Here is a 25,711-nt window from a genome sequence, read left to right as displayed (position 1 = left end):
TTTTCTTAACTTAAGTTTTGAAGATCTTGTATAGAGTACGGGGAATGTATCGAACAACATGTCGAACAAGATTATCATCAAGCTCTTGACAAGTTCTTCATGTCGCCAGCTACTCAGGCGGCCGACAGGTAATGAAAACCAGAATCAGCATTAAAGTACAACAAAAAATCCCGTTTTTCACAATAAAAATTATCACTATTCAGTCCAGAACTCATGGATTGAAGCGAAACAATTCGCATCAGAAGGCAAACGAGGAAAACGTAAATTCGTTGAAGCCGCCATCGTGAAGAGCACAAAAAGCACCAAACAGACAGTTGATGTTTGGAAAACAATGAGCCCATCGTAAGTTAAAAAAACGCCATTTTCAACGGGAATTCACTCATAAGTCCTAAGACTGTCATCAAATGTAGGTCATCTCCCTAGTCATCGCCGCGCCTTTTCTCTCATCCTCCGCCTGCCGGCTTCCGGCTTTATTCGAATTTCATATGAACATGTACTTTTAACAGAGATCTCGCTTCTGCACTTTCCGTGGATTTGAGCGAGATTACCGAAATTCTAGAGAACATCGATCGACGCAACGTTGATGCGATCATCGCAGACTCCTCGCTTGATGATGTTTCAATTTTGCAGGTAAGAACTCGATTAAAACCTTTCGAATTACTAAATTTTCAGACAGCAGCTGCACTCTCCTTTAAGCCACGTTTTGTGAATGGACCGCCGAAAAGAGTCGAGCAAGAAGATGCAGACCTTCGTCCACAACCAGACGCATCTCCGAAAGATTTGGAACGACGACCTCCAATCGTCACCATCATGGGGCACGTTGATCATGGAAAAACAACACTGCTAGATGCCCTACGTAATTCGCAGATCGCAGCAGGAGAATTCGGTGGAATCACACAACACATTGGAGCATTCTCTGTGGAGTTAACAAAAGGAAGACGGGTGACGTTCCTGGACACACCGGGACATGCTGCATTCGCCTCAATGAGAGCTCGTGGAGCGAAAGGCGCGGACATCGTGGTTCTTGTGGTGGCTGCCGATGATGGAGTCAAAGAGCAGACTGCACAATCGATCAAATTTGCAAAAGACGCCAATGTTCAGCTTGTAGTGGCAGTCAACAAGATCGACAAGCCGAATGCTGATCCAATGAGAGCTATGAGATCTCTACTAGAACATGATGTCGTCGTTGAACAACTCGGAGGAGATATTCAATGTGTAGAAGTCTCAGCGTTGCAGTCAAGAAATCTACCAGCTCTTCAAGATGCTCTCCTTTTACAAGCAGATGTAATGGATCTCAAAGCCACGAAAAATGGAAAATCTGAGGCTGTCGTCATTGAATCATCGGTTGTTCATGGAATTGGAAAGGTTTGCACACTGGTTGTATCTCGAGGAACACTGAAGAAAGGGTGTATCCTAGTAGCTGGAAATTCTTGGTGTCGTGTGAAAACAATGCACGATGAGAACGGAAAAATTGTGATGGAAGCGACGCCATCGCAACCAGTACGTGTTTCCGGTTGGAAAGACGATCTTCCAACTCCTGGAGATCTTGTTCTCGAGGCGGAAACAGTCGATCGTGCGCAAAAAGTGGTGAATCTCAGAATCGATAAAGTAATGCGTGAGAAAGCCGACAAAGATTGGGAAGAAACGAGGGATCAGAGAGACAAAGCAAGAGAAACGTACCTTAGCAACCGGCAGAAATTGCTGGATCGAGGACAGCGCTTTGGTTCAACGCTCAGGAACATTGTTCATAGAAATCAACGAATTGAGAAAGATGTGGAAGATGGATCACCGAAGTTCCGTCTTATTGTGAGTCGTTTAGAGTCGGGGGTGGAGGTCCGGGACAGAATTAAAATAGTTTTATATAGATTCGAACTGACGTCGAAGGAACTCTTGAAGCGATTCTCGAGATCTTGAATACCTACAAAAGTGAGCAGTGCAAGCTACAATTGGTTGATTTCGAGGTCGGCCCGCCAACCGAAAAAGACATCGAGCTGGCAAAAGAGACCGGCGCCACACTCTATACATTCAACGTGGAGACTCCGGCGAAAATGAAACAACGCGCCGATGCAGCCGGAATTCAAATCGACTCGTTCAATGTGATCTATAGAATGGTCGAAGCTCTGAAAGGAGAACTGTCGGCTCGTTTGCCCAAGCAAACTGAACTTCATCTAGTTGGAGAGGGACATGTGCTTAAGGAGTTTATGATTTCGGATAGAGGAAGAAAACGACAACCGATTGCTGGAACACTTGTGAATTGGGGAAATTTCGATAGGTGAGCTTCAATATTCTTATTGCGAAGAAAATGGCGTTTTTCAGAAATTGTGTCTACAAATTCACCCGTGGAAATCAAGTCATTTATGAGGGAGAGATCGAAACAATGAAAGCAGGGATGGAAGTGGTATCGAATGCAAAAACGAACACTGAAGTCGGTCTGGCGCTTTCCGATAAAAACATTCGTTTCAAAGAAGACGATCAGGTGGAAGCCTATGAGAAGCGCACGATCATCCAGGAGATCGACTGGTATCCTCCCGGTTTTTAGCTTCTTTTTTCTTAGTATTTAGCACGTTTCTGTACAGTTTTGTCACTTTGTTGTTAGTAGAATATTTCAGCAGTGTATCCACTTTTATTAGGTCTCTTGTTATTATAATTTTAGATTCTCCAAGTTTCGGTTCCTTTTTAATTTAATAAATTTTTTAAGTCTGCTCAACTTTAGATGGAATATGCAATTCGTAAATCTCTGATTTCGATGTTCAATTACTTTCCTTGATATCATTCTTGGCTTGATTCTGGAAAATGACACTTCAGAGAGCGCTGGTTTTTGCCGATGCAGACGGATGAACAGTCAGGAACAACAGGAGGAAGAAGAGGGAATCGGCATGCGGCGGCACAAGCGAGATCTCAACAACAGCAAAATCAGCAGGTGGAGGAGAATCAAGTATTTGGAGAACGACTTCATTCGTTGATTTATGGATATCTTTTACGAAATGGAGTGAGTTAAAATTCAGAAAATTAAATATTTCTATTTTAATTTTAGTTCAACTCGGCAGCTGCTGCTCTTCAACAAGATTCTGAACATTTACAAAACTCAGTTACTCGTCCAGATACCGACAGACCTCAACAAGTCATCGTTTTGAATGATCGTATGCACGATCGAAATCTCGAAGAAATCGTTCAAATGTTCAATCGGGATGGTTCTTTTGGGTTACACGATCGACTGATGGATTTCGGTGGCGATCTTAACCGTTTGAACAATCGATTCCAAACTCTTGTGAACTATTTCGGATCTACAAATACTAGTCGCTTACATCAACAACTTTATGGACGTCAATCGTATTCGAGACTCCAACAGCCTCAAAATTATTCACTGGGCCCAGCTCCACAGGCTGTTTCTCAAATGCGCCTTCAACAAGTCAACCAAATCGCAGAGGAGCGTTATAGACAGGAACAACAAATGAGAGAGAGATCGGTTTCAATTGCTTCGAATTCTCAAAGTCAGCTACAGAAAATGCCAACTCCAGTGCAAGAACAAGGTCAACTACAGGACCAAAATATGTTGCAAGGAGCTCCAGAACATACGGAACCAATGGAACATTCCCAGGAGGCAGATGGAGAGGTGCACAGATCACGACGAAAGCTCAATCATCCGCAGAATTACAACGTTCGATTAGGAAACTCGGTGAATGCCATTGCAGACTACATCAATGATCCGAACTATCAGCTCGATGATTTTGTCAATGTAAGTGGCAATTTTCGTTTTTTATAACCATTATCGATAAATATTATTATAGCTCAATTATGGTTTTCTCAATGCTATGGATTACAATCCACCTCCATTCGCATTGACTAGAATGGAACAGGATGATCAGCAAATGCTGGAAGAGATTTTCAACGAGGAGCTTATCGATAACGACATGTTTATGGAGTCTGGTGTTGTTCGCGAAGAGATTGTCGAAACAGAGGAAATCCCAATCGAGAATCGCGCTGCGCAGTACGCAACACCTCCGGAAGAACTTCTAAGCCCAGTACCCAGAGCCTCTTACATGGTTTCTCACCAAAGTGTCTCATCACAACCGTCAACTTCTGAAGCGTCAGTGTAAGTAGTTGGTATACGAGATTTAGAATTGAATATCTCCTTACAGCGCTCGTTCAAGTCGTAAAGATGATTATTACATTCCCAGTAAAGGAGTCAACCTATCAACCTCAAAAAGTGAAGTGAAAATACATAAGGAGCGGGATAGGAGTCAAACTTCTGATACGGGGTATCATAGAGAGAGATCAGAGACATCGACTATCATAAATACTTCTGAATTAGTTCCAGATCGGGAAAAAAATCGAGAAGAAGTGCATCGCCACAAAGTCAGAGATCACATGAAAGTAGACGGCATCGAGAGCGTGAAAAAGAGAAAGAGAAAGATAAGAGTCGAAGTTATGAGGTAAGAGCATGCATTTAGCTATCTTTTCATTTTTTGACTATCCCTATTGTCCCCTTTGTTTGCCTTGATTTCGTGTGTTTCCTTTTGAAGAAGCAAGAGCGTGATCGGCACAGAGATGAGAGAAGTGATTTGCATGATAGGCCCTCTTCTTCTTTCTCTTCTTCGCACCATCGAGATCATCGTTCGAAAGTTCAGGATGAGAGAGAATCGACACCAGGTTCTCGTACTACTGAACGAGATGATGATAAGGATAAAAAACGAAAAGAACGAAAGGAGCGAGAAAAGGCTGAGGAAAGAGAGAAGGAGAAGCAACGGACGAAGGATAAAAAAGAGAAGGAGGATCGAGATAGATCGAAGCATTTGGGTCAATCATCTTCGTCGTATGCAAGTGCAGAACAACATCCACAACACGTTTTGAACACCATGCGGACTTCGCATGCAGCTGGTGTGATGAAACAGTCTGAGCATCTTGATTCGTCTGCTGCTGGCGGAGGAGCGAAACGAAAAGCTGATCAGACAATTACTTCAGAAACCAAACCGCTTCCATTCAAGATTCCGAAGAAAAATACCACGTCCTCTTCGTCGGATCTTCGACAGGCTGGTGGAGGTTCAAGGGACTCGTCGAGAACTTCTTCTCCGAAAGGAGACCGATTAAAGGTTGTGACATGCGGGATCTTTTGGACTGAATGTGGCAAATTGCAGAAATCACCACCCACGACAAACAACAAAATATCAGATGGTGGAGAAGATCGTCCGGTTGCTACTCATTTCATCGCTCCAATCGGACATTTGGCTAGATGTAAGTTTTCGAGGAGTATCGAAAAAGATTAATTGAAGAAAATTACAGTATCATCAATTCTCATCAACTGCGACCGTTCTTACCATATGTATCAACTTGATCATCCGTCTAAAGAGAATAAAGTACGATCTACTTCACAGTCGCCGGCAAATTCAACACACAGCTCGGGCCCAATAACTCCTTCTAGTGTGACACTTGTTCCACATCCCAAAGGGAAAATGTATGCTCCTATTAAAGGAGACAGAACGGAAACGGTAGGGTACAAGGTTACGAGCTTCCAGTGATGTAAATCTATCCCAGAGAAAAGAGAGCGACAAAAACAGCACAAGTTCCTCGACAACAGTGGAAAGTTCTGATGATGACACTTCTCGAGCAAGCAGTAGCAGTAGCAACAATAGCAGACAGAAAAAACCGGTGGATGGTCTGCTGGCTGAGAAGCTCCTGGCTAGAGTTCATAAGCAGAAATAGTCATTCATAATTGAATCTATCCATATTTTTATTCATTTTTATTTTAGCTATACCATTCTGAGATGTTCATATCGATTTCCTTCATTGTGTGCTTGTAATCATTTCTTGTTTCTTCTAGTCGCTTTTGTAATTGACCTTATCAATTATTCGGGTGTGGTCGAAATATCTCAAATATCGCCCAAAATGTTTACTGTGTTCAAATTTTTGTCCTGTTATTCATATCCTAACTTATGTTTTTCCGGGTGCTTCTATTTATTACATCTCTCTTTTTATAATATTTGGGCGATTGTGTATTTTATCGTACATATTTTCTTTCCCGAGAGCTCATCGCAATTCTATACTCGGTTTTATTCGTTTTTTTTAAAGATGGATTATGAAAATTCACAATTTTTGAATGGATATGGTTGTTTGTTGTCCAGAAAATAATATCTTTATTCATATTCAGGCAAACAGTCAACGAAATCTTACGCTTGTTTAGAATGATTTTTCGGCGGATTACACGATTGATTTCTTTTCGGAGCTTCAGTATCGGTAGGTGAGCTGATTTCAGTTCCATAATTAAAACGAAAACAACATAATTTTCAGACCTGATGTAGCAACGACATCATCAAAATTCGCAAATGACAGATGGTCTGTGCTGGTAGTACATCCGAAAGTTCGATGGGGGTCTGGTTCAGCGTCCGTGCTCAAACAGGCTGATAGACAATTAGAAGAAGCCGTAGCTCTTGTCAACAACCTACCCAATATGATTGCCGTTGAGTCAGTTGTCCTATTTTCTGTACTAGTTCATCCATAAGGTTTCAGTAGTCTTATTATGCCGGTAGACTACAACACAAAACGAAAATCCATCTGGGCTGCTGGTAACTTGGAGAAGCTCGTTACCAGACGTGAAGCAGCTCGAGCTACTGCTTTGATGATCAATGTCGACGTTTTGAGCCCATCGCAGCAGGAGGAGCTCTTCAGAATCTTCGAAGTTCCGATCTTCGATCGCTATAATATTGTACTATCAACATTCAAAGAGTTTGCACAAACGGATGAAGCTCAACTTCAAATCGCTCTTGCCGAAATTCCATATATCAAAAATCGGATTCACGCATTATCATCGAAACGGCTTCATTCTAGACCTGAAATTTTGCACATCGAACAACAGTATGCCGAGGTGGAGGGAGATTTGAATGAGATTCTTCGAAAAAGAGAACAAGATTTACGAAGGGATTTGAAGGAATTAACTAGGAAGAGCTCGGAATCAATTAAATCAAAGAATTCGTCAGATGCCGTGGTTGCGGTTGTTGGGTATACAAATGCTGGGAAAACGAGTCTGGTCAAGAGACTGACGGGTGCGAGTTCTCTGACACCGAAAAATCAATTGTTCGCCACTTTGGATACGACACGACATGTCGCAAAGTTACCTTCTGGGCGATCTGCAGTGTTCACAGACACTATCGGATTTTTGAGTGATCTCCCGATGCATCTTATTTCTGCTTTTGAAGCAACATTGGCCCATGTCAAATCTGCGGTGAGTATGATAAAAAATCTGAAAAAAAAGAGTTAGAACATTGGGTATAATTCAAATATAGCCCCCCACCTCAACATGACCCCCACCTAAAAACTATAGTAGAGCCCCCCCCCCCACCAGTACAAAAATGGGTGGGGGGCTCTACTGAGGTGTGGGGGGCTGAAGTTGAATTGGTTGATTAAAGTATGACCCCCCCCCCCCCCACCAGTACAAAGTGGGGGCCTATAGTTGAAGAACCTGGTATTTTTTAAATATGGCTCCCACCCCTCCCTGCTTTTTCAATTAAAAGCCCCCAACCATTCAAAAATAGCCCCCCAAAAAGGGAAACTTATCTGAGCCCCCCACTCAATTCAAAAATGACCCCCCCCCCCACCCATTCAATTTTAGACCCCCACCAATTCAATTTTAGACCCCCACCAATTCAAAAATAGGTCTCCACCATTTTTTGGCCTAAGCCTGAATTTTAGAATGTTTTAATTTTGGAAGATCTGATAAGATATACATAGCTGAAAAGTATTTTTCAGAAAAAGTTCCCAAGAAACAAGGAAAAATGGTGAAAAATGACACAAATTCCGAAAAAATCAAAGAGGGACTCTACTATGGTTCATTTTGGGGGGCTATACTTTAAATGGGGTGGGGGCTATATTTGAATTCAGTCGAACATTGTTCAAAAAATCGCTAAAATCACTGTGAGCTTTTTCAATCCGGAAAAAACTCCTCCCTGGCCCATGAAATGCAGGAAATCAAGTATTTCAGGACGTAATAATTCATTTGAGAGATGTTTCCAATCCAGACTGGAAGGCTCAAGAAGAAGACGTCGTGGCAACACTCAAATCGATTGGAGTTGCCGAGAATGTGCTCACGGAACGGATGATTACTGTAGATAATAAAGTTCGTATTTAAAAAGTTCTTTTCCCGAATATTCCAGAATTAATATTTGTTTTTCAGATTGACAAAGAAGGAGTTGAAAATATAGCGGACGCGACCACCAAGTCCATTCGTATTTCTTGCAAAACTGGCGATGGAATGCAGGATCTTATTGATCGGATCAATCAGAAAGTCACCATCGCCACGAAATGTAAAACGATTCGTTTCCGACTGGATGTCCGTTCTCCAGTCATCGAATGGCTCTATCATAATGAATTCGTTGTCGTGGAACCCGTCGCAGATGGCAATAACTTGATCTTTGACGTTGTTATGAGTGAATCAGAAATCGGACGATTTCGAAAAAAGTTTGATCATCTTAGAAAGAAAGTATAAATTGCTGAATAAATTAGTTTACTTTGATATCTCTCTTACTTCGTATTTTACTCAAATTGTTTTTGGAACTATTTTAATACTTTCCAAACTTATTTTTAATCTGTAATTTTTATCTTTAATCTGCAACTCATATCATATTCAGGATGAGTTCTCGCTCTGAAAAACGCGAATCACCGGACCAAGTGAAAGTTGCGCTTCGCCGTCTGCCAAAGTATATGACGGAAAAGGAGGTTCTTGAACAAATTAGTCCTCTACCAGAAGAAGTCATCGATACATACTTTCTTCCAGCCAATCTCGCGTACGCTATGAAATCCGGTTTCCGTGATTTCAGTTAAAAATTTTTCAGATTCGATCATGCTGCCTATGCAACGCTAATCCTTCTCTTCTCCGAGTACTGTGACTCAATGATGGACTTTGAGCGTCGTTTTGACGGCTACATCTTTGTCGATTCCCGTGGAAATGATTCGACTGCAGTTGTCGAGGCAAGTGTCAACCAGAACTTTGCCAAGTGTGATCGCCCACGAATCAAGGAAGACTCTCGCGTTGGTGCCATTCTCACTGATACCTACTATTTGGAGTTTTGTAAAAAATTGGAAAAGGAGAAGTCGATTCCGATTATGACTCTGGAGCAACAAATTAGAAAGCTCAATCAACCGGAAGACATCAGAACTCGTAAAATTTTTAATCATAAGTTACAGTACTAACCTGTTTTATGATTCAGAAATCGACCATCTGGAGACCCCGCTTGTGAAGTACTTCCTAGAAAAAGAAACCGGCAGACGTCGCGAAGGCGAAGCTCGCAAGCAGCGTCGTGATTTCAGGAAGGCAGAAAAGCAGAAAAACGTTCTGGATGTTCTGATGAAACCAACTGTTGCTGCTTCTACTGCGTCTACATCAGGTGGTCCGCCGAGAAAAGAGAATAAAGAAATGACTGATAGGGAAAGAGAAAAATTGGAGAAGATTGAAGCGAAAAAGAAAGAACGAAATGCACTTCGGAAGCAACGATTCCTCGAAGACAGAAAGAAAAAACAACAAGAAGAGCGGGAAGGTCGAGGGGATGCTGCTGAGAATCCAAAGCCACCCAGAGAACATAAGAAAAAGGAGCGTCCAGGTAGAGCACCACGTCCATCTCCAGCGAAGACTCTCAGTGAGCAACAAGGCGAGGATTGGATCAAAAAACTCACTGACCCAAAAGCAGCAATCAAGAAGAAACACGACGTATGTAACAGTTTTCTAAAATTAGGTAACAATTTTTGTAAAAGATTTCAGTCTCCACCAAAATGAAACAGTGCGATGGCACACGATCCCAACCAGCACCACCAACTCCATCTACTCGTTCTGTTCCTCATCAATCGTCACAAACTTCGAAACGTCTGAAATAAGAAGTCTCCAGAACGAGAATCTCAAGCTGGAATTCATTTATTCTGATTCTAAATAATATGTACCACTTCTCTCGTATTTTTCTACTGCATTCAGTTCTCAACAATGATCTGATTACTTGAAATGTTTATATTTGTAAACTTGAAAAAAACTGCTCGTTTTCTCCTTTTCTATGGGAAGTCCCTGAGGGAATGTCTTCTCTTTTTTATTCCTCTCGCACTTCTTCTTCTTTTCTAAAGTGTGTTGTTTAGGTGACCGGAGGACCATCTGCGCGTACAAAATGGTAAGGAATACCAATTAGAGCGGAAGAAGGCATGTATGCTCCCAACTTTCTTCCTTCGCGCGCAGATAATAATTAGCGTTGACTTTGCCTATTTATAAATACTAAACAACTCAATAATTAGGGCTATATAGACTCTGTTCCAGCCGTTTCTTGCTCTTGAGTTGAAATGTCAGCTGAAAGGAGTCACCGAGCTACGTCCGGAAAACACTGATTCTTTCCATTGGCATCTGAAATTGAAATGCACCAACTGCGGAGAGGCGCCAGATCACTGGCAATACGTGGTGCTCAATGTAAGGGAATTCTTCTAGAAATTCTTCTGGAATCTCGACCAAAAACTGAAAAGAGATGTTCTATTTTTAGGAAATGCTCGAAGTTCCCGGAAGTCGTGGCGAAGCGAATCTTGTGGAGAAGTGCAAGCTGTGTGGAAGAGTCAACACTTTGAGTTGTTTAACGAATTTCAAAATAATTCCAAAAAATCAATTTTTTAGCAATCCTTCCGGATCTGTTCAAGAGCTACAACATTGAGAAAAACGAGGAATGGCAGCAGATTGCTATCTTCGATTGCCGTGGAATTGAGCCATTTGATTTCGATCCAAGGGTTAGAAGATACTAAGGGTTACAGTTTTCTCTAAATCAATTCAAAATTCCAGGATGATTGGATTGCCAATAGTGTCGACACTGGAAAAGCGTTCCGTGAAATTGATCTTTCCGAAAAGGAATGGGTCGACTTTGATGACAAAGCGATGGAGGCTGTTGAAATCGGAGAAATGTCGATTCAGTTCACCACTGTTCGTGATCCAAAGAAGAAGTGAATACTTTGATTAATCATTCCACTTTTCCTACTACTTTCTCATATACTCTCGGTTATGTAAAAATAAAGAAGAACATTTTTTATTGAAAAAATCAATAATACAAGTATTGTTTTTTAGTCGAGAATGCTGATCGCATTGAAATGGCAAATTGAATGCAAGAAAAGATGAATAGAAGGGTGTGGACTGTGATCTGAAACTTTTTGGTTTGATAAGGGAAAATATTTAGGGGGAATGAAAACTGACTTGAATCGCAGCAATTTCTCTTTCTGTTTCTTGTGGCAACCAGTCGATATAGGGATGCGTGAAATGCACAACTCTCATACAGTATGCTTCCCGGTGGGACAACCAATGGCAATGTCTTGTTATCATATGGGGTACTGTATTTCTATTGAACCAGCAGAAAATTCCGAAACTCGTTGTAGCATTCAGAATTACTGCGAACGCAGCTCCAACGATGTTCAATGCTCGAGTGGTTGATCCATGACACTTGGTTCTCCATGACACAATTCCCTGAAGCAGGGAGAACAACCCAATGGCAAGTGGAAGATGCAGAAAGAAGAAAGTACAGCAATATCGAAGATGGAAAAACGAAATCATTATCAGCAACACTGATATGACGACTTGGTAATGGTACGAGTATAGACGGATTCTGAATAAGAGAATCATGGCGATGGAATAAAAAATGAAACGATTTACTTAGTTTCAATGGCACTGTAAAATGTTAGAATGGTGCAGATGAGAAGTTGAATTCCAGAAAGAACAGACAGAGAAATCGAGGTGAACAATCGAATCCAATCTCTTTCCTGAAAAATGTTGTGTTTACAGGACAATTTCAGAAAATGAGCTACACAGAGTGGTAAATGATTACCCGGACGGATAAAAACGGTTGTAGCTTTAGACATAAGTATCCTACAAGCACGAAAATTGGTCGAAATATAACTTTACGTTTAATTCAAAGCTACTGAAATTTTCAAGGCGATTCCTCAAGGCTAGGTGTTGTTTTGATTGTCCAAAGATGAACTTTTGTGATTTCCATAAGATGAACCAACCATGACAAGCGATATCTCAACTCAAGGTTGATAAAATAATTCGAAACTTGGCCAATTTACTGATAAATTTTCAGAATTTTCGTAATTTTCATGAGATGAAGCAACTTTGACAAGCGATAACTCAGCTCAAAATTGATCTAATAATTTGAAATTTGGCCAGTTTACTGATGAATATCTTGAATTTTTGTATTTCAAATTTGAGCTCAGTACAACGCTTCACTCAATTTTTATGCTAGTACAAACTTTAGTCCGGAGCGCCACCCTCTATTTGAAGTTCTAGTCACCTTTGGTTCCCATCCAAATTTATCCAAAATCGAAAGTTGCAAATTTGCAAGTAAATCGTTGCAAGACCCAACCAACGCAATTGTACGATACTTCAACCCATGACAAACTCCATCTTTTATAGTTTCATCATTATCTGAAAAAAATATTTTAGGCTATATTTTCCTATATGAACACTTACATTTGAACTCATTGATACAGTACGACTCCATTAGAGAAGAGAAGAAGAAAAATAACCCGATTGAAGTGCATGTTAGTTGAAGATAAAAATCACATCTGAAAATTTTTAACAGGGGAAGTACCCGAATTGAAATTTCGCCTTTTCTTAGATGTTGGTGGCAAAAAACGTCCCGTCGCTGGACTAGCACAAAACGGATAATATAAGGTGCCATAGGCAGTGTGAGCAGAATGGCAAAACTTTTTGTGATTTTTCTGAAAAAGTGGGTCAAGTCCATTGAAAAAATCATAACTTTGTACAGATTGAAGATAAAACAATATACTAAACTGTATTTTGTAGCACGGATTACAGGCTACAAAACATTTAATTACACCTTTGTTCTATCTCTGCAAAGAATTTCACTATGATAGGAAATGTGCGAATGGTCCGATGGTGTGAAACCAAAAAATGTCGATTTTCGAAAAAACACCTTTGGGAGACCATGTCTATCCGATTCCTTTTATGTCATAATGCACAACTGTAGTCTCAAATATACAGCTCACCGTTCATTTAAGAGAGATTTTTGAAAAAATAAACTTTCAAATGTCAATTCCATGTATACATGGTATTTTTTAACATGCGAATTTTTTTTTTTCGAAAAGTTTGACTTCTTGATCACGGTTTGATCATTTTCTGTCAAAAAATAACCAAACCAACTGAATCTTTCATTCTCAGAGCGTTTATGTTGTATATAAGAAGGAGCGATTGTCAAAATTTTCAATTTTCATCCCAAATCACTTCGATTTCCAAAATTTCTGTGAAGTTTCAGTAATTTCGTATTTTCTTTGCGGAGCGAAAAAAATTTTCAAATTTACATAAAAAACGATAAAGCCTTTTCGAGTAGTATTTCCTGTACTTGTAATATAATTTTTTCGATACACAAATATATATTTATTCGGTGATAAAAAAGAACACTTGATGCACAGAAATTGAAGGCTTCGAATTCTGGGAATTTTGAAAACTTACGTGATGCACAGAAATTGAACGTTTCAATTTCTGGGATTTTTTACAGAACTCGAACGGTTCGAGTTCTGGGATTTTGGAAATTCACGTGATTCACAAAACTCGAAGCTTTCAATTTCTTGGATTCTGGAAATGCATGGGGGGGAGGTAGGGATTCAAGAAGGGTCGTGATAAAGCAAAATGAATATTAGGAAACTATTGTTGAACTTGTTGTTTTCCATAAAACGGATCCTTCGAGCTTGAAGATAATTTTTCGATGTGAGCTCTCTGTTGGCTGAAAAACTAGTTGAAAATTCTGAGTCGCATTGGAAGGGTTGAAGTCAAAATATAAATACAAAGCTTAAAACCCTTTGTCACATACAGTACTTTTAAATGAAATTGATCGAGATAGTGGAACATTTTTGTTCATAAGCTATAAAAGATTCCACGTGATGTTTTGAAAATTTGAAAGTTTTGAAAAATTGGCAACACGGGTTTTTATTGATGAAAAAAGAAAACTGAGTTTTCTTCGTTTTCTTCGTCAGTTTTTCAGTTTTCTTCGACGTTTTCTTTAAGTTTCGAATAAAATTTTTTGACTTCAACCCTTCCAATGCGACTCAGAATTTTCAACTAGTTTTTCAGCCAACATAGAGCTCCCATGGAAAAAAAATTATCTTCAAGCTCGAAGGATCCGTTTTATGGAAAACAACAAGTCCAACGATAGTTTTCTAATATTCATTTTGCTTTATCACGACCCTTCTTGAATCCCTACACCCCCCATGCATTTCCAGAATCCAAGAAATTGAAAGCTTCGAGTTTTGTGAATCACGTGAATTTCCAAAATCCCAGAACTCGAACCGTTCGAGTTCTGTGAAAAATCCCAGAAATTGAAACGTTCAATTTCTGTGCATCACGTAAATTTTCCAAATTCCCAGAATTCGAAGCCTTCAATTTCTGTGCATCACGTAACTTTTCGCGAAATTGAAAATCAATAGAAATAATGTAATTAAAACCATATTTTTCATGATTGCGTTGAAATAAAGTATTTCTGGACAAAAACACATCTATTATGACATTTATCAGTAGTTTAGTATTTTCTGTGACGAATTACAGAAATTTGGACCATTTTTGTTTATTCCTTCGAGAATTAAAAATTTTGAAAATCGCTACTTCTTATATGGAAAAATGCGTTTAAAAAATTCCATGTATAGGGGTACATGGAATTGACATTTGAAAGTTTATTTTTTCAAAAATCTCTCTTAAATGAACGGTGAGCTGTATATTTGAGACTACAGTTGTGCATTATGACATAAAAGGAATCGGATAGACATGGTCTCCCAAAGGTGTTTTTTGGAAAATCGACATTTTTTGGTTTCACACCATCGGACCATTCGCACATTTCCTATCATAGTGAAATTCTTTGCAGAGATAGAACAAAGGTGTAATTAGGTGTTTTGTAGCCTGTAATCCGTTCTACAAAATACAATTTAGTATATTGTTTTATCTTCAATCTGTACAAAGTTATGATTTTTTGAATGGACTTGACCCACTTTTTCAGAAAAATCACAAAAAGTTTTGCCATTCTGCTCAACCTGTTTATATTATCCGTTTTGTATTATCCGTTATATATTATCCGTTATATTATCCGTTTTGTGCTAGTCCGGAAAAGGGACATTTTTTGATACCCATATCTAAGAAAAAGCGAGGGGACACTTCGGGCACTTCCCCTGTAAGTCTTATTTTTCAAACTTTTAGAAAACTCACCTATTGGGATATCTCAGAAATATAGCATGAAACGCGGTTACCAACCCGAATGCAGCATTTATAAATGGAAACAAAAAGAAAAATAAAGGAGAGCAATAGGCTATGTGAGATCCTCCCAAAGCGAATTCAAACTGAAACAAAAAGAAATGCTGTATTTATTAAAAGCCCACTCAAAGAGTTAACTTTGAGCTCAATTATCTCGGTTGCCATGAAAGATACTAAAAAATTGTCAACTGATAAATATTTGTCATAATGTCACCAATACTTTCTTAGTTGACCACTTTTTGATATCCTTCCCAAGAAATTAGATAATGGAGCTCAAAGTTGGGTGGGCTCCTAATATGATTGTCAGGTATAGACTTACCACAGCCACAACCGCTAGCAGTGGATATAGACTCCATCTGGGTCCAGTCGATGCCATTCTTTTTCAAAAAGTGAACTCAAAGCACAACTCGGCGAAAAAGGAATAAAAAAGACACCAAAAAACCAAAAGGAATCGAAAGAAACTATGGAGGACTAACGAGTATGTCTCCGGATGGACAATTTTTTCTCGATGAACGCAGGGAATTTGACGGCACTGAAAAAAAAGAAGAAAAAACGAGAGCAAAAGAGGAGAAAGTAGGAAAAAAGAAGGCGATGACACGACGATGAAATGACAGCTAGAAGAATTTGCAGAAGAAGAAGAAGGAAAAAGAAGGAAGACCCCAATTTTTTCGTGAAAATCAAATCAGTGTGAAATGTGAGGGAGTGATGATTGCGATGATGATGATGTGAGCATATAGAGGACGTCCGATAGTACTGGGTGGTCCTTTAGGGAAAAATGTGTTTTTTGGAAATGTTTGTGAGGGCATGTGATAGTCTGCAAATGAAAATGTTTGGAAACATGAATTTCTTTTTTAGTCTGAAAAGATGTAGCACAACATTTCCAACTTCTGAATATGTTTCTGGAATTTTGAACAGAGAAGAATTTTTGTGTCAAACCAAAGAAAGATTCTGACAATCCATGCAATTTTGTACAACGATTCTGATAAAATTTGTATTCGGCAGTTATTTTAATTTCAATTAAAAGTGTTTGTACTTGACTCAAGAGCTGAAAGTAAAACTTGGTTGAAAATTGCGCATTTTTCAACTTTAGATTATTCTTCATAAAATTTATTTGAAAAATTCAATTGCCAAAATGGAGTCCCATCTTTTGTTCACTATTTAGTGAATTTTACCAGATCTGTCGAAAAAAAAAAACTGAAAACCATTCTCTGAGAGTTTGATTTCACAGCTACGAGTTTAAAAGATTACTGTAGAATTACTACAGTATTACTGTAGATTTCTGTATCCATGATCCTACACTTACCTAGATTTGAGAAAGGTTTCGGTAGATTATCGAAGATTACTGTAGTGGCAGACAAATCTCAAAACGGAAACTACTGTAATTCAAAAAAGTTCTTTTATCATGATACTTTCTAGATTTTACCACTTTTTGAGCATTCTCCTATTACTTTTCTCAATCAATGTTGACAAATGATCTTTCTATCATGGAAAATTGCTTGAAAACGGATGGTCAAACTGTCGAAATTTGAGTGCCAAGCTTACAGAGGGCATTCCGAAAACTGATTATCCAAAGGAAAATTTTGCATTTTCTAAAATTCCACCAAATCAATTTTCTTATCAGATATCTCATCACAACACACATAATTCAATTCTTGCGAGAACATTTTTGGCTCGAATCCAACAATATTCTCTTGAGTAGAAGATTCTGATGTTGTAAACATTAACTTCAAACTCCTATCGTACCCTAATTTGAAAAGATTTCATGGAATTTCTTTCACAATTTTTTTTGGATTTGAACTGTCTGAACTCCTGAATTTTTGAGTTTTTGCATTCAAAAATTACCGAACTTCCTGAATTTCAAATTTTTGCGAACTTCTGAAATGTTTGAACCTTTATTTTGGCTCAGGTCTGAAAATTATTCTATACTGGGCTTCAATAGACCGCTTGTTTCATTTTTTTTCTTCGTAAAATTTTCCAGATAATAGAACTTGAAGAAAAAATTCCTATCAAGACTTTCAGAGTTAATCAATGAAATGATGTGAGGTTCTTTTTATTTTTGGTTTTCAGGAAGCCAGCAACGCATACTTCTGAACTCCATAAATTGAGTTTCCATTATTCTCATGCTTCAGAATTTCTATCAATCAAATATAAAAGACAATCAAAAAATGTTCACCCTAGAAAGAACTCCATTGATATCCACTCATCGTTCTCACAATTATCTGTCTTTTTAAACCCTTTTTCTCCCAATTGAATTCACTGCATTTTTCCAACCCAATTTGCTCCGAACGTTCAAGCTGCTTCTTCCCATTTCCTTTCCTAATTGCGATTATCGCCACCCGGAGGCAGCATTCCCTACCCGCTGAAACTCAATTATAGAGTCCCTTCTCCTACCGATCACCGCCGAATTCGTCTATGGGCGTTAAGTGGAAGAAGAAGAAGGAGAAGATGAAGACGTGAAGCTTCTGAAGAAAAGAAGAAAGAAGACGAGAGGAGAAGATAATCTAATCAAGTCCCCCGACTCAACCATGCTCCTAAACCAATCCGATGAAAATGGGCGGGGCTACCTATATTTGGAAGCTCTTCGACGGAAACCCGAAGACTGAGTACGGTGGCCGGTAGAATGGGAGGAGCAGCCGGAGGGAGGCGGACGGCCACCAGTCAGCTGCCCCCTCTCCTCTTCAGAAGCAACCCTGTCCGCCTCCACGACGACGACGACGACTTCGGTCACCCCGTGCTTTCAACACTTTTCTGCATTCACTCACCCAACAGCGGCAATGAGTGACAACCTTCTGAATGGAGCGAATGGAGCATCGACTGTCTCACAGGTAATCTCATCACTCTCATTTAGTATGTCGCACGCCATCTCCAATGGTCTCGGACGACGCAAACGAAATAAACAGTAATACGATTTGGTGGCGCCGCTGTCGTCGTCGCCGAGAGCTCCATAATTAACTTTTCTGGCGCGCACAATATTCTTCTCGTCTCCTGAAGACGTTGTCGTCGTTTTTCGGAAGACCGACTGGGAGGAGTCCCGGAGTATGTGTGTGTGTCTTCCCCTCATAAATTCATTATGGAAATTTGATTGTTAGATGCTCTCACGATCAGTGGCACACATACACACACATACACACAAAGTCTTCCGGAGGCATCTCAGTCGGTTTCTTTGGTTCTGGTACTGATACCCCAACTTTTTTCCCTTTTCGAATTTCCTAGATCGTACATTTTCTGAATTCAGAAATCAGCTACTACTGTTCGTGATAATTCTATTTAGGATAGTAGCTATAGCGTCATATAGGAATGACACACCTTTCCGAGAATATGCGGTAACGAAGTCAGATGCTGGTGGTACGGTATCACAGGTAGAGATAGAACTGATAAAAAGAAAACATGTGAAAATAGAAAATTCAGTTAGAGCACAGGAAAAGATAAATTGGTCCTTATATGGTGTAGAAGACATCAATGATTCTAGCTTGATGATCCTAGCTGAACTATGGAATTCGTTTGGTTGTTGGATCCTGAAATACCAGAGAATTGAATATTTAGCAATCATAGAATTTCGGATCAACAACATCTAGGATTTTTGTACCTAATATCCCTGTAGCCTACAGGGTGGCGCACAGTTACCCGGACTAAGAAAACCGGTATATCTTTAGACATAAGTATCTTGGAAGCACGAAAATTGGTAGAAATATAATTTTACGTTTTATTCAAAGCTACTAAAATTTTCAAAGCGATTCCTCAAGGCTAGGTGTTGTTTTGATTGTCCAAAGATGAACGCCGTAATGTTTCTTGTAGTGAGTTTAATGAGATGGAGCAACTTTGACAAGCGATAACTCAGCTCAAAGTTGATCAAATAATTTGAAATTTGGCCAGCTTATTGATGAATTATTTGAATTCCTGCACTCCATATTTATGCTCAGTACAACACTTCACTCAAAAGTTTTGCTAGTTCAAAATTGAGTCCAGGTAGTTACCGTAAACACTCTTATAGAATGCCACCCAGCCCATCAACTTGGAGAAAATTTATCTCGGTTCCTGTAAAAGATATCAACATTTTTTAATCTGATAAAATATTGGTGATATCATGATAAACGTTTTGACAGCTGACCACTTTTTGATATCTTTCACAGAAACCGAGATAAATTGACTCACAATCAGAGTTAAAGTATAGGGAACCCTTCTATTAGTTTACGGCATGCGCCATCCTGTGATATCACTTGAAACTTTTTGCATAAAACATCTCGGTTTTCCATAGAATCTCAAATCACTCAGTGAAACAAACTTCTAGGTTTCTGAGACTGAGAGAAAAGCTAGAAAATTGTCCCAGATGACATTTACTGTTAGGCCTGAAATCTTTAAAGTTCACTGTGGGAAAGTCTCACAACCAAGAAACAAAAACCCTATCACTTTGAAGTTCTAGTTTATTTCCTGACTTCCTATTAAAATGGAATCTGACTTATTACCAGATTTAAGCTCCGAGTATGGCTACTACGGAACCCAAGGCTTTGATTACTATCATGATGGTGTATGTACTGATTCCTGAAGCCCCCTTAAAATTATTTTATAATTCTTAAAAAGTTAACTTTTCAGTTCCAAGAGAAAGTGAAAGATCTTGGTGTCTCTCTGCACGACTTCACAGCTTACTATCCGAGTTCTCTGGATACGGTCTCTGCCAGTCTTCGCCCGATATCGGATCCATCTTCAGGTTAGTCTTATCTTCTTCTCCTCTTTTTTTGGTAGAGGCGGGAGCTTCGGGGCAAAACGAACAAAATTGCATCAGAATATATCAGATTTGCGGAATCATATTTGATGTCTCTCCCGAGCGCCCAGCCCAGTTCAGTCTGTCTTCTTCCAAGGTGCTTATCCTACCCCTCTTCTTTATTCATATCTTCTTTTCCTATGTCTTACCATGTCAAGAGGTATCTTTATTACACTTACGCAACGGCTTCCATCAAAGGTATCCCACTGAGAAATCAAGTGATACCTCTCTTCCGACGTTTCCCGACGTCGTCGTCCTGGTCCTCCACTTCTGTGGAGCATGTGCCATCGAGCCAATTATGACGCCTGTTGCCAGATGCTCACTCTTATCCATCCTTCCTATTGTATCCATACCCGCTCACTCGGACAGAGTAGTAGTCTTCTTGACTTTGTGCGCGAAGTGTGTCTTCTTCTTCCTCCTTCTTCCTACTTCTTCTTGTCCCAACTACTTCAGTCAGTCGATTAGTACTCTAAGATTAGGAACTCTCCCATCAAAACAATGGATTATTACGGTAAGACAATGAGGGAAGACACAAAACAGTTGGTGTCTTGTTTCCTTGTTTCTTTAGAATTTCGAAATTCTTCCTCTTCTTGAAACATCTGCTTCTGACTATCCCTCCACTTTCAATTTTTAAGCTCTTCATGTTGCAGATGGGGCATTCAAAAAGATTAAAACCGAAGGAATCGGTGGCTCTGTCTTCGGATCGTCAATCGCAGGGGTCACCAATACGCCAGCAAGGTGAGTCTTTGGGATTTTTCGGGTGTGGAATAGGAACGTGGAGTGATGGAGAGATGGGTTACGGTAGATGAGTGGGGGAAGAAGTTCTGTTAGGAAATTATGTAGAAGAATGAGGAACAGGTATCGTGTAGGTATCTAGAACATCAGAGAGGTAGAAAAGAAACGCTGAAAGTCCCAGATAGAAAACTACCGTATCCTGAAAATATTTTAATTTTCCAAATATTTTTTCGATTTTTTAAGTCGAAAACAGTTGAGAAGTTACTAAAAATCAAGAAAATTAATCCGGAGAACAAGCATATTTTTAGGCTACTGTAGATTTTATTCTAGGATCTTTGGCCATGGCCACTAGAGTTTTTCTTCCACCTATTTTTTATACCTACCGTATTTTTTAATAGAAGCCTACCTAAACCGTTAATTTGAAGCTCAATTATCTCGATTCCTGTTAAAGATACAAAACAAATTGACAACTGATATAATCTTGGTAAAATTATAATGAATATTTTATCAGTTAACGAAATTTTGATATCTTTCACAGGAATCCAGATAATTGAGCTTGACGGTTTAGGTGGGCTTCTATGATAAAAAATACGGTATTTTTAATACAAGTTCTGTAATTATTAAACCGATTATAATGGAGAGTAAGACGGATAAAACCGATTACTGTAGCCAAAGGTATCCTGTGGATCTACAGAGAACAAGCAAATTAATATTAAAATTTTCATAAAAAGAAAAAAAACAAAATTTATGATGATTATGCTACTCAACTTCCTACGAAGCCAAAAATCATTGTAGATGAAAATTTTGGTTTTTAAAATTTATATTCAGAATATATGTATTTGGAGACATTAAGAAAACTGGAAACAATTTCAAAAAACAAAAGTTTCTTCCAGTTTTTTAAACTCAAAAAAGTGACAACGCTGATCTGGGTTACCGAATTTCCTCTAATAGAAGCTTACCCAAACCCTTAGCTTTGAGCTCAATTATCTAGGTTCCTGGGAAAGATATCAAATTTTTGTGGACTGATAAAATGTTAGTGATATTATGATGAGCATTTTATCAGGTAATAACATTTTGATATTCTTCCCAGGAAGCGAGATAATTGAGCTCAAAATTGACGGTTTGGTGACACTCTGTTAGAGAAAATATAATATGTTGTACTTTTTCTACATTCCCTCTCCTACCGTACTCTTCCTCCCATCACCCATCGTTTCTTATGTTTCCCCAATGCTCCACGGCCTTTTTCCCTGAAAATTGCAGGCCGTATAGCCTTGAGCGGCCCGAATCAGAGCGTCTCAATTCCAGGCGGAGACATCGGACCACGTTCACACAGGAACAACTTCAAGAGCTAGACGCCGCATTCCAGAAGAGTCACTATCCGGATATCTACGTTCGTGAGGAGTTGGCACGGATTACCAAGCTGAATGAAGCGAGAATTCAGGTAAGAGTTTTCATATCTTATTAGTTTCCATCCATGAATAGACAATACATTCCAAATCTAAGTGCCATGTGCTCTAATTTGTTGTCTTCATTTCTTCTTTCTTATTCTTTTTTTCCCACTTCGTATTCTTGTCTTTTCGTTAATTGCTGCCTTAGGATAGTTGCCTTCTGACCACCTACTGTGCGCTAAATCCACCACGTCCTAACACACATCTGGGCAGGGATTAGTCATTGAGCTTGTAAAGCTGGTAGCAGAGAAAAATGAGCAGGAGATGAGAAAATCAGTCAGATAGAAATAATTGGGGATAGAAGTAACCTAAATGTGGGTCCATGAACTAGGCAGGGATGTCCAGAACCTTCTAATTCAGGTTAGCATTGAGGGAAAGTATACATTTTGAGAAATATAAAATCGGCTAGCTCGGAAATGTATTCCAGCAAAACTTTTCAGTAGAGTCTCTCTTAAATACAACATGCCGTAAAACCTATAACAGATGGGCTGTCAAGTTTAAGCTCATTTTTCTTGGCTCCTATGCAAGATAGCAAGAAACGGTTAACTGATAAAATGTTTGTGCTTCTATGATAAATAATTTATCAGTTGACTACTTTTTTCATATCTTTGACAGGAACTTAGAAAAACTTGCTCAAAGTTAATGGTTATACGGTTAACTCTCTAATTCACTTCGGGAATGCAACCAGGCTACGGTATCCTTTTTCCAAGAACCCAGAGCAATAATAACAATAACCACAATTTTCCATATATTTGTTCAAAACTCTCTCTATCACCAACTACCGTAACCCGTCTCTTTCCTTCTTTTCCCCAACGTCTTCTTTGTTGAGAAGTGGCGACAAGGCGCGTCGTGTCCGAAATTGAATTATGCGTTTCTCTTCGCCAGCCTATGCTCAATATCCGTGGGTGCTCCCCGTTTTTCTTCTTATAACGATGTGACGAGGAGGAGTCTATCGACATTTAGCAAGGGAACAAAAGTATCCCACAGAACGGAAATGACCAAAGAAATTCGATGGAGAAGAAAAGGGAAGGAAGTCAAGATTTAACATTTAGGGAAGAGAGAGCGTTTAGACTACTGTTTAGTTTAAGGGGTTTTGTTATTGCTAACAGGGTTCGAACTGCTGCGATGTGCTGTTGCGCTTCAATGAGAAATTGAAGTGGCGAAGTTTCAGAAGGAAAATCAACTAAAAATTGCGAGAAATTCCAAATTTTAACTACCTAAAACTGTGCCACACCACTTTCCCAATAGAACGCAACAGCATACCACAGCAGTTCAAACCCTGTGGTTATTGTTCTGCAGTATTGTCGAAATATAAATATATAAAATATTTGTTAATGACTTTCTGATGGGATTACTGTAGTTCCCTCATTCCTTTCTCTCTCCGATTATCCAATTACGTAATCGTTTTGACACCTGGCTGGCTCTTCCTGCTATCCAGCTGGATTGAAATCTCGACACTCCATCACCTTAACCCTTAACCATCATACTAATCCAATTTATTCTTGCAGGTGTGGTTCCAGAACCGTCGTGCTAAGCATCGAAAACACGAGAAGCAATTGAATAAGGTAATGACGAATTGAAGTAAATACTTATCTCCAAATCTTATGATTACAGATTACCCCGCAGCATTCGTTCCTCGCAAATCCAGCGAACACATTGATGAGACAAGGAATGTACTCGACGGCGTTGAATCGAGATGGATTCTGGTATCAGTCTTATCAGCGGCCGATGCCTTACCCAACCGCATCTCCATCTTATTCGAATTCCTTCACCAATCCTATTGCAAAGTGAGTTGTTCTAAATTTCGAACAGGAATTCTAATCTCGAAAATTGCAGTTTCGGACATTCGATTGCCTCGTTCCCAGCTGATGATGAATTCTATCAAAAACACTTGGCACTCCGAATGTCTACAACTCCATCGGCTACCACAACAGCCACCTCTTTGGCCAACATCAACTATCAACAGCAGCAGCCGCAAAATGAAACCAGTGCAAATCCACCATCAATCTAGTCAACCAATAATTTAATCACTTAATTTCTAATCGAAAAAAGTCAATAATTTACGATTGCGTGTGAAATCAACTGAAAAAAAATGAAGAGATCTCACTGAAAGTCTAGTACATACATTCACAGAATCACAAAGTACTTAAAATTTGAAACGGGAGAGGAATTGGGGGAAATTGGGGAAAATCAGGGTCAGACTGAAGTGCTTAAAATTGAAAATAAGTACAAATGAACAAATCAATCACGGGTGGCAATTAAAGTGAGATATTGTTCGACTTCTTCATTATTCAAGGTCCGAACAGAGGTTTTGTCAACCACGACAACTTCCACATCGTTTGCACGCACGTCGATTCCCAACGAAGTTTGAAGAGCTTCGATGGCAAGCTCAGCTGGATGAGTCGAATCCCATTGAGCTCTCTTTTTGATCTTCTTCTCGAGACAAACTGTTGCTGGACCTTGCTTTACTCCCATTGCGACACCACGCATTCCTCGGAAATATCCGGCTGGATCAACGCGGTAGACTTCTGGTCCTCTTTCATCGTCGAACGCGACGAACAGAAGTCCTGCAATCAATTTTTTAACTAAAAGGAGTAGAAATTATTAGAACCAACCAACTCCCAAGCAACGCATCTCGGCATTTTGTGTATAGTACTGATTGAGATCGGCCATTTTCTTGGCCAAAAGATCGACTGGCATGTCGTAACCATGTTTGTACTTGAAGTTAGCGGCTTCAGATTGAGCGCGTTTCACTTGGAATCTAGCATCAGGAACAATTCCGATGGCACAGCACGCGACGGTCTGTGAGATTCGGAAAATGGAAGTGACGGAGTCGCGAACAATGAGACTGTCAGGAACACGCTTTTGAACGGCGATAACGGCTACATCGTCTCCCTTCACGGCAACTGCTGTCAAGTTAGTCGTGTTGATGGCTTTGAATGCATATTCGACCTGTAAAAAAAAAAAAATAATTTTAGTGTTTTGTGGTAACCAGCCAATGTACTTGATAAACGCGGCCTTCCGGTGAGAAGATTGTGATGTGACGATCGAATCCAGCCATCTGAAAATAGAAGTGAAATGGTAAATCCAAGGGTTTTTAGGCACGAAAAACAACAAAGAATTATCGGAAAAAGACAATGAACAAACTTCTTCCCAGAACTTCAAAATGGAAGTTTGGCGGAATTTTTATAGATCATGACAAATGCTTAAAATGTTTTGAGAGATCAAGCAAACCCCAAAAATATGCATCTCTTGTTTCCAATGAAATCGCTTTCTGTCGCTGTGATTCGGATACTTTTCCCCATGTTTGGAGTTGCTTTTTTAACAACATGAACGCTTGACAGTTTTGTTTCCCCGAAATATTCCGAGATTGCCTTTTTTCAACATTGCCGCACTTCACAGTCCTAAAGGCGCATGGTTTTTTTCATGGAGGGTATCTCGCCGCGCCCAGTCTTTTGGCGCGAAATTTTAAACGCATCTTGGCGCGAATTTCTAGTTTTCAACCGATTTTTGTGATTG

At 39.5% G+C, this 25,711-nt stretch overlaps 6 protein-coding genes across 6 annotated transcripts; 4 read left to right on the top strand and 2 right to left on the bottom strand.

Moving 5' to 3' along the window:
- Positions 1-58: 58 nt before the first annotated feature.
- Positions 59-2,539, top strand: CBG19373 (the record flags this gene model as incomplete). Its single annotated transcript, XM_045238034.1, is given in 5 exon segments — positions 59-128; positions 204-342; positions 507-1,854; positions 1,866-2,272; positions 2,317-2,539. The coding sequence occupies 5 exon segments, from the start codon at positions 59-61 to the stop codon at positions 2,537-2,539; spliced, it is 2,187 nt and encodes a 728-aa protein (XP_045096763.1).
- Positions 2,540-2,824: 285 nt separating this feature from the next.
- CBG19372 lies at positions 2,825-8,476 on the top strand (the record flags this gene model as incomplete). The annotated part of the gene is made up of 13 exons (XM_045238033.1): positions 2,825-2,989; positions 3,035-3,736; positions 3,789-4,093; positions 4,140-4,425; positions 4,524-5,247; positions 5,281-5,486; positions 5,533-5,699; positions 5,748-5,942; positions 6,146-6,235; positions 6,286-6,459; positions 6,505-7,216; positions 7,973-8,107; positions 8,165-8,476. The coding sequence occupies 13 exons, from the start codon at positions 2,825-2,827 to the stop codon at positions 8,474-8,476; spliced, it is 4,173 nt and encodes a 1,390-aa protein (XP_045096762.1).
- A 143-nt stretch (positions 8,477-8,619) lies between these two features.
- Positions 8,620-10,951, top strand: CBG19371 (the record flags this gene model as incomplete). Its single annotated transcript, XM_045238031.1, has 7 exons — positions 8,620-8,774; positions 8,823-9,148; positions 9,198-9,694; positions 9,739-9,816; positions 10,500-10,560; positions 10,628-10,737; positions 10,790-10,951. 7 exons carry the CDS (start codon positions 8,620-8,622, stop codon positions 10,949-10,951), a joined length of 1,389 nt encoding a protein of 462 aa, XP_045096761.1.
- Positions 10,952-11,042: 91 nt separating this feature from the next.
- CBG19370 lies at positions 11,043-15,626 on the bottom strand (the record flags this gene model as incomplete). Its single annotated transcript, XM_045238030.1, has 7 exons — positions 11,043-11,141; positions 11,195-11,600; positions 11,648-11,754; positions 12,285-12,418; positions 12,464-12,558; positions 15,206-15,336; positions 15,570-15,626. 7 exons carry the CDS (start codon positions 15,624-15,626, stop codon positions 11,043-11,045), a joined length of 1,029 nt encoding a protein of 342 aa, XP_045096760.1.
- Positions 15,627-18,024: 2,398 nt separating this feature from the next.
- Positions 18,025-24,203, top strand: Cbr-unc-42 (the record flags this gene model as incomplete). Its single annotated transcript, XM_045238029.1, has 7 exons — positions 18,025-18,075; positions 19,841-19,955; positions 20,645-20,747; positions 22,050-22,185; positions 23,701-23,757; positions 23,807-23,979; positions 24,029-24,203. 7 exons carry the CDS (start codon positions 18,025-18,027, stop codon positions 24,201-24,203), a joined length of 810 nt encoding a protein of 269 aa, XP_045096759.1.
- Positions 24,204-24,433: 230 nt separating this feature from the next.
- Positions 24,434-25,253, bottom strand: CBG19367 (the record flags this gene model as incomplete). The annotated part of the gene is made up of 3 exons (XM_002637577.1): positions 24,434-24,759; positions 24,808-25,144; positions 25,197-25,253. 3 exons carry the CDS (start codon positions 25,251-25,253, stop codon positions 24,434-24,436), a joined length of 720 nt encoding a protein of 239 aa, XP_002637623.1.
- Between the last annotated feature and the right edge of the window lie 458 nt (positions 25,254-25,711).

The sequence above is a fragment of the Caenorhabditis briggsae genome, assembly GCF_000004555.2.
Source record: "Caenorhabditis briggsae complete genome, chrV, whole genome shotgun sequence".
Classification (NCBI taxonomy): Eukaryota; Metazoa; Nematoda; class Chromadorea; order Rhabditida; family Rhabditidae; genus Caenorhabditis; species Caenorhabditis briggsae.
Note: the sequence above shows the minus strand (reverse complement) of the source record. Positions and strands in the feature narration are given on the sequence as shown.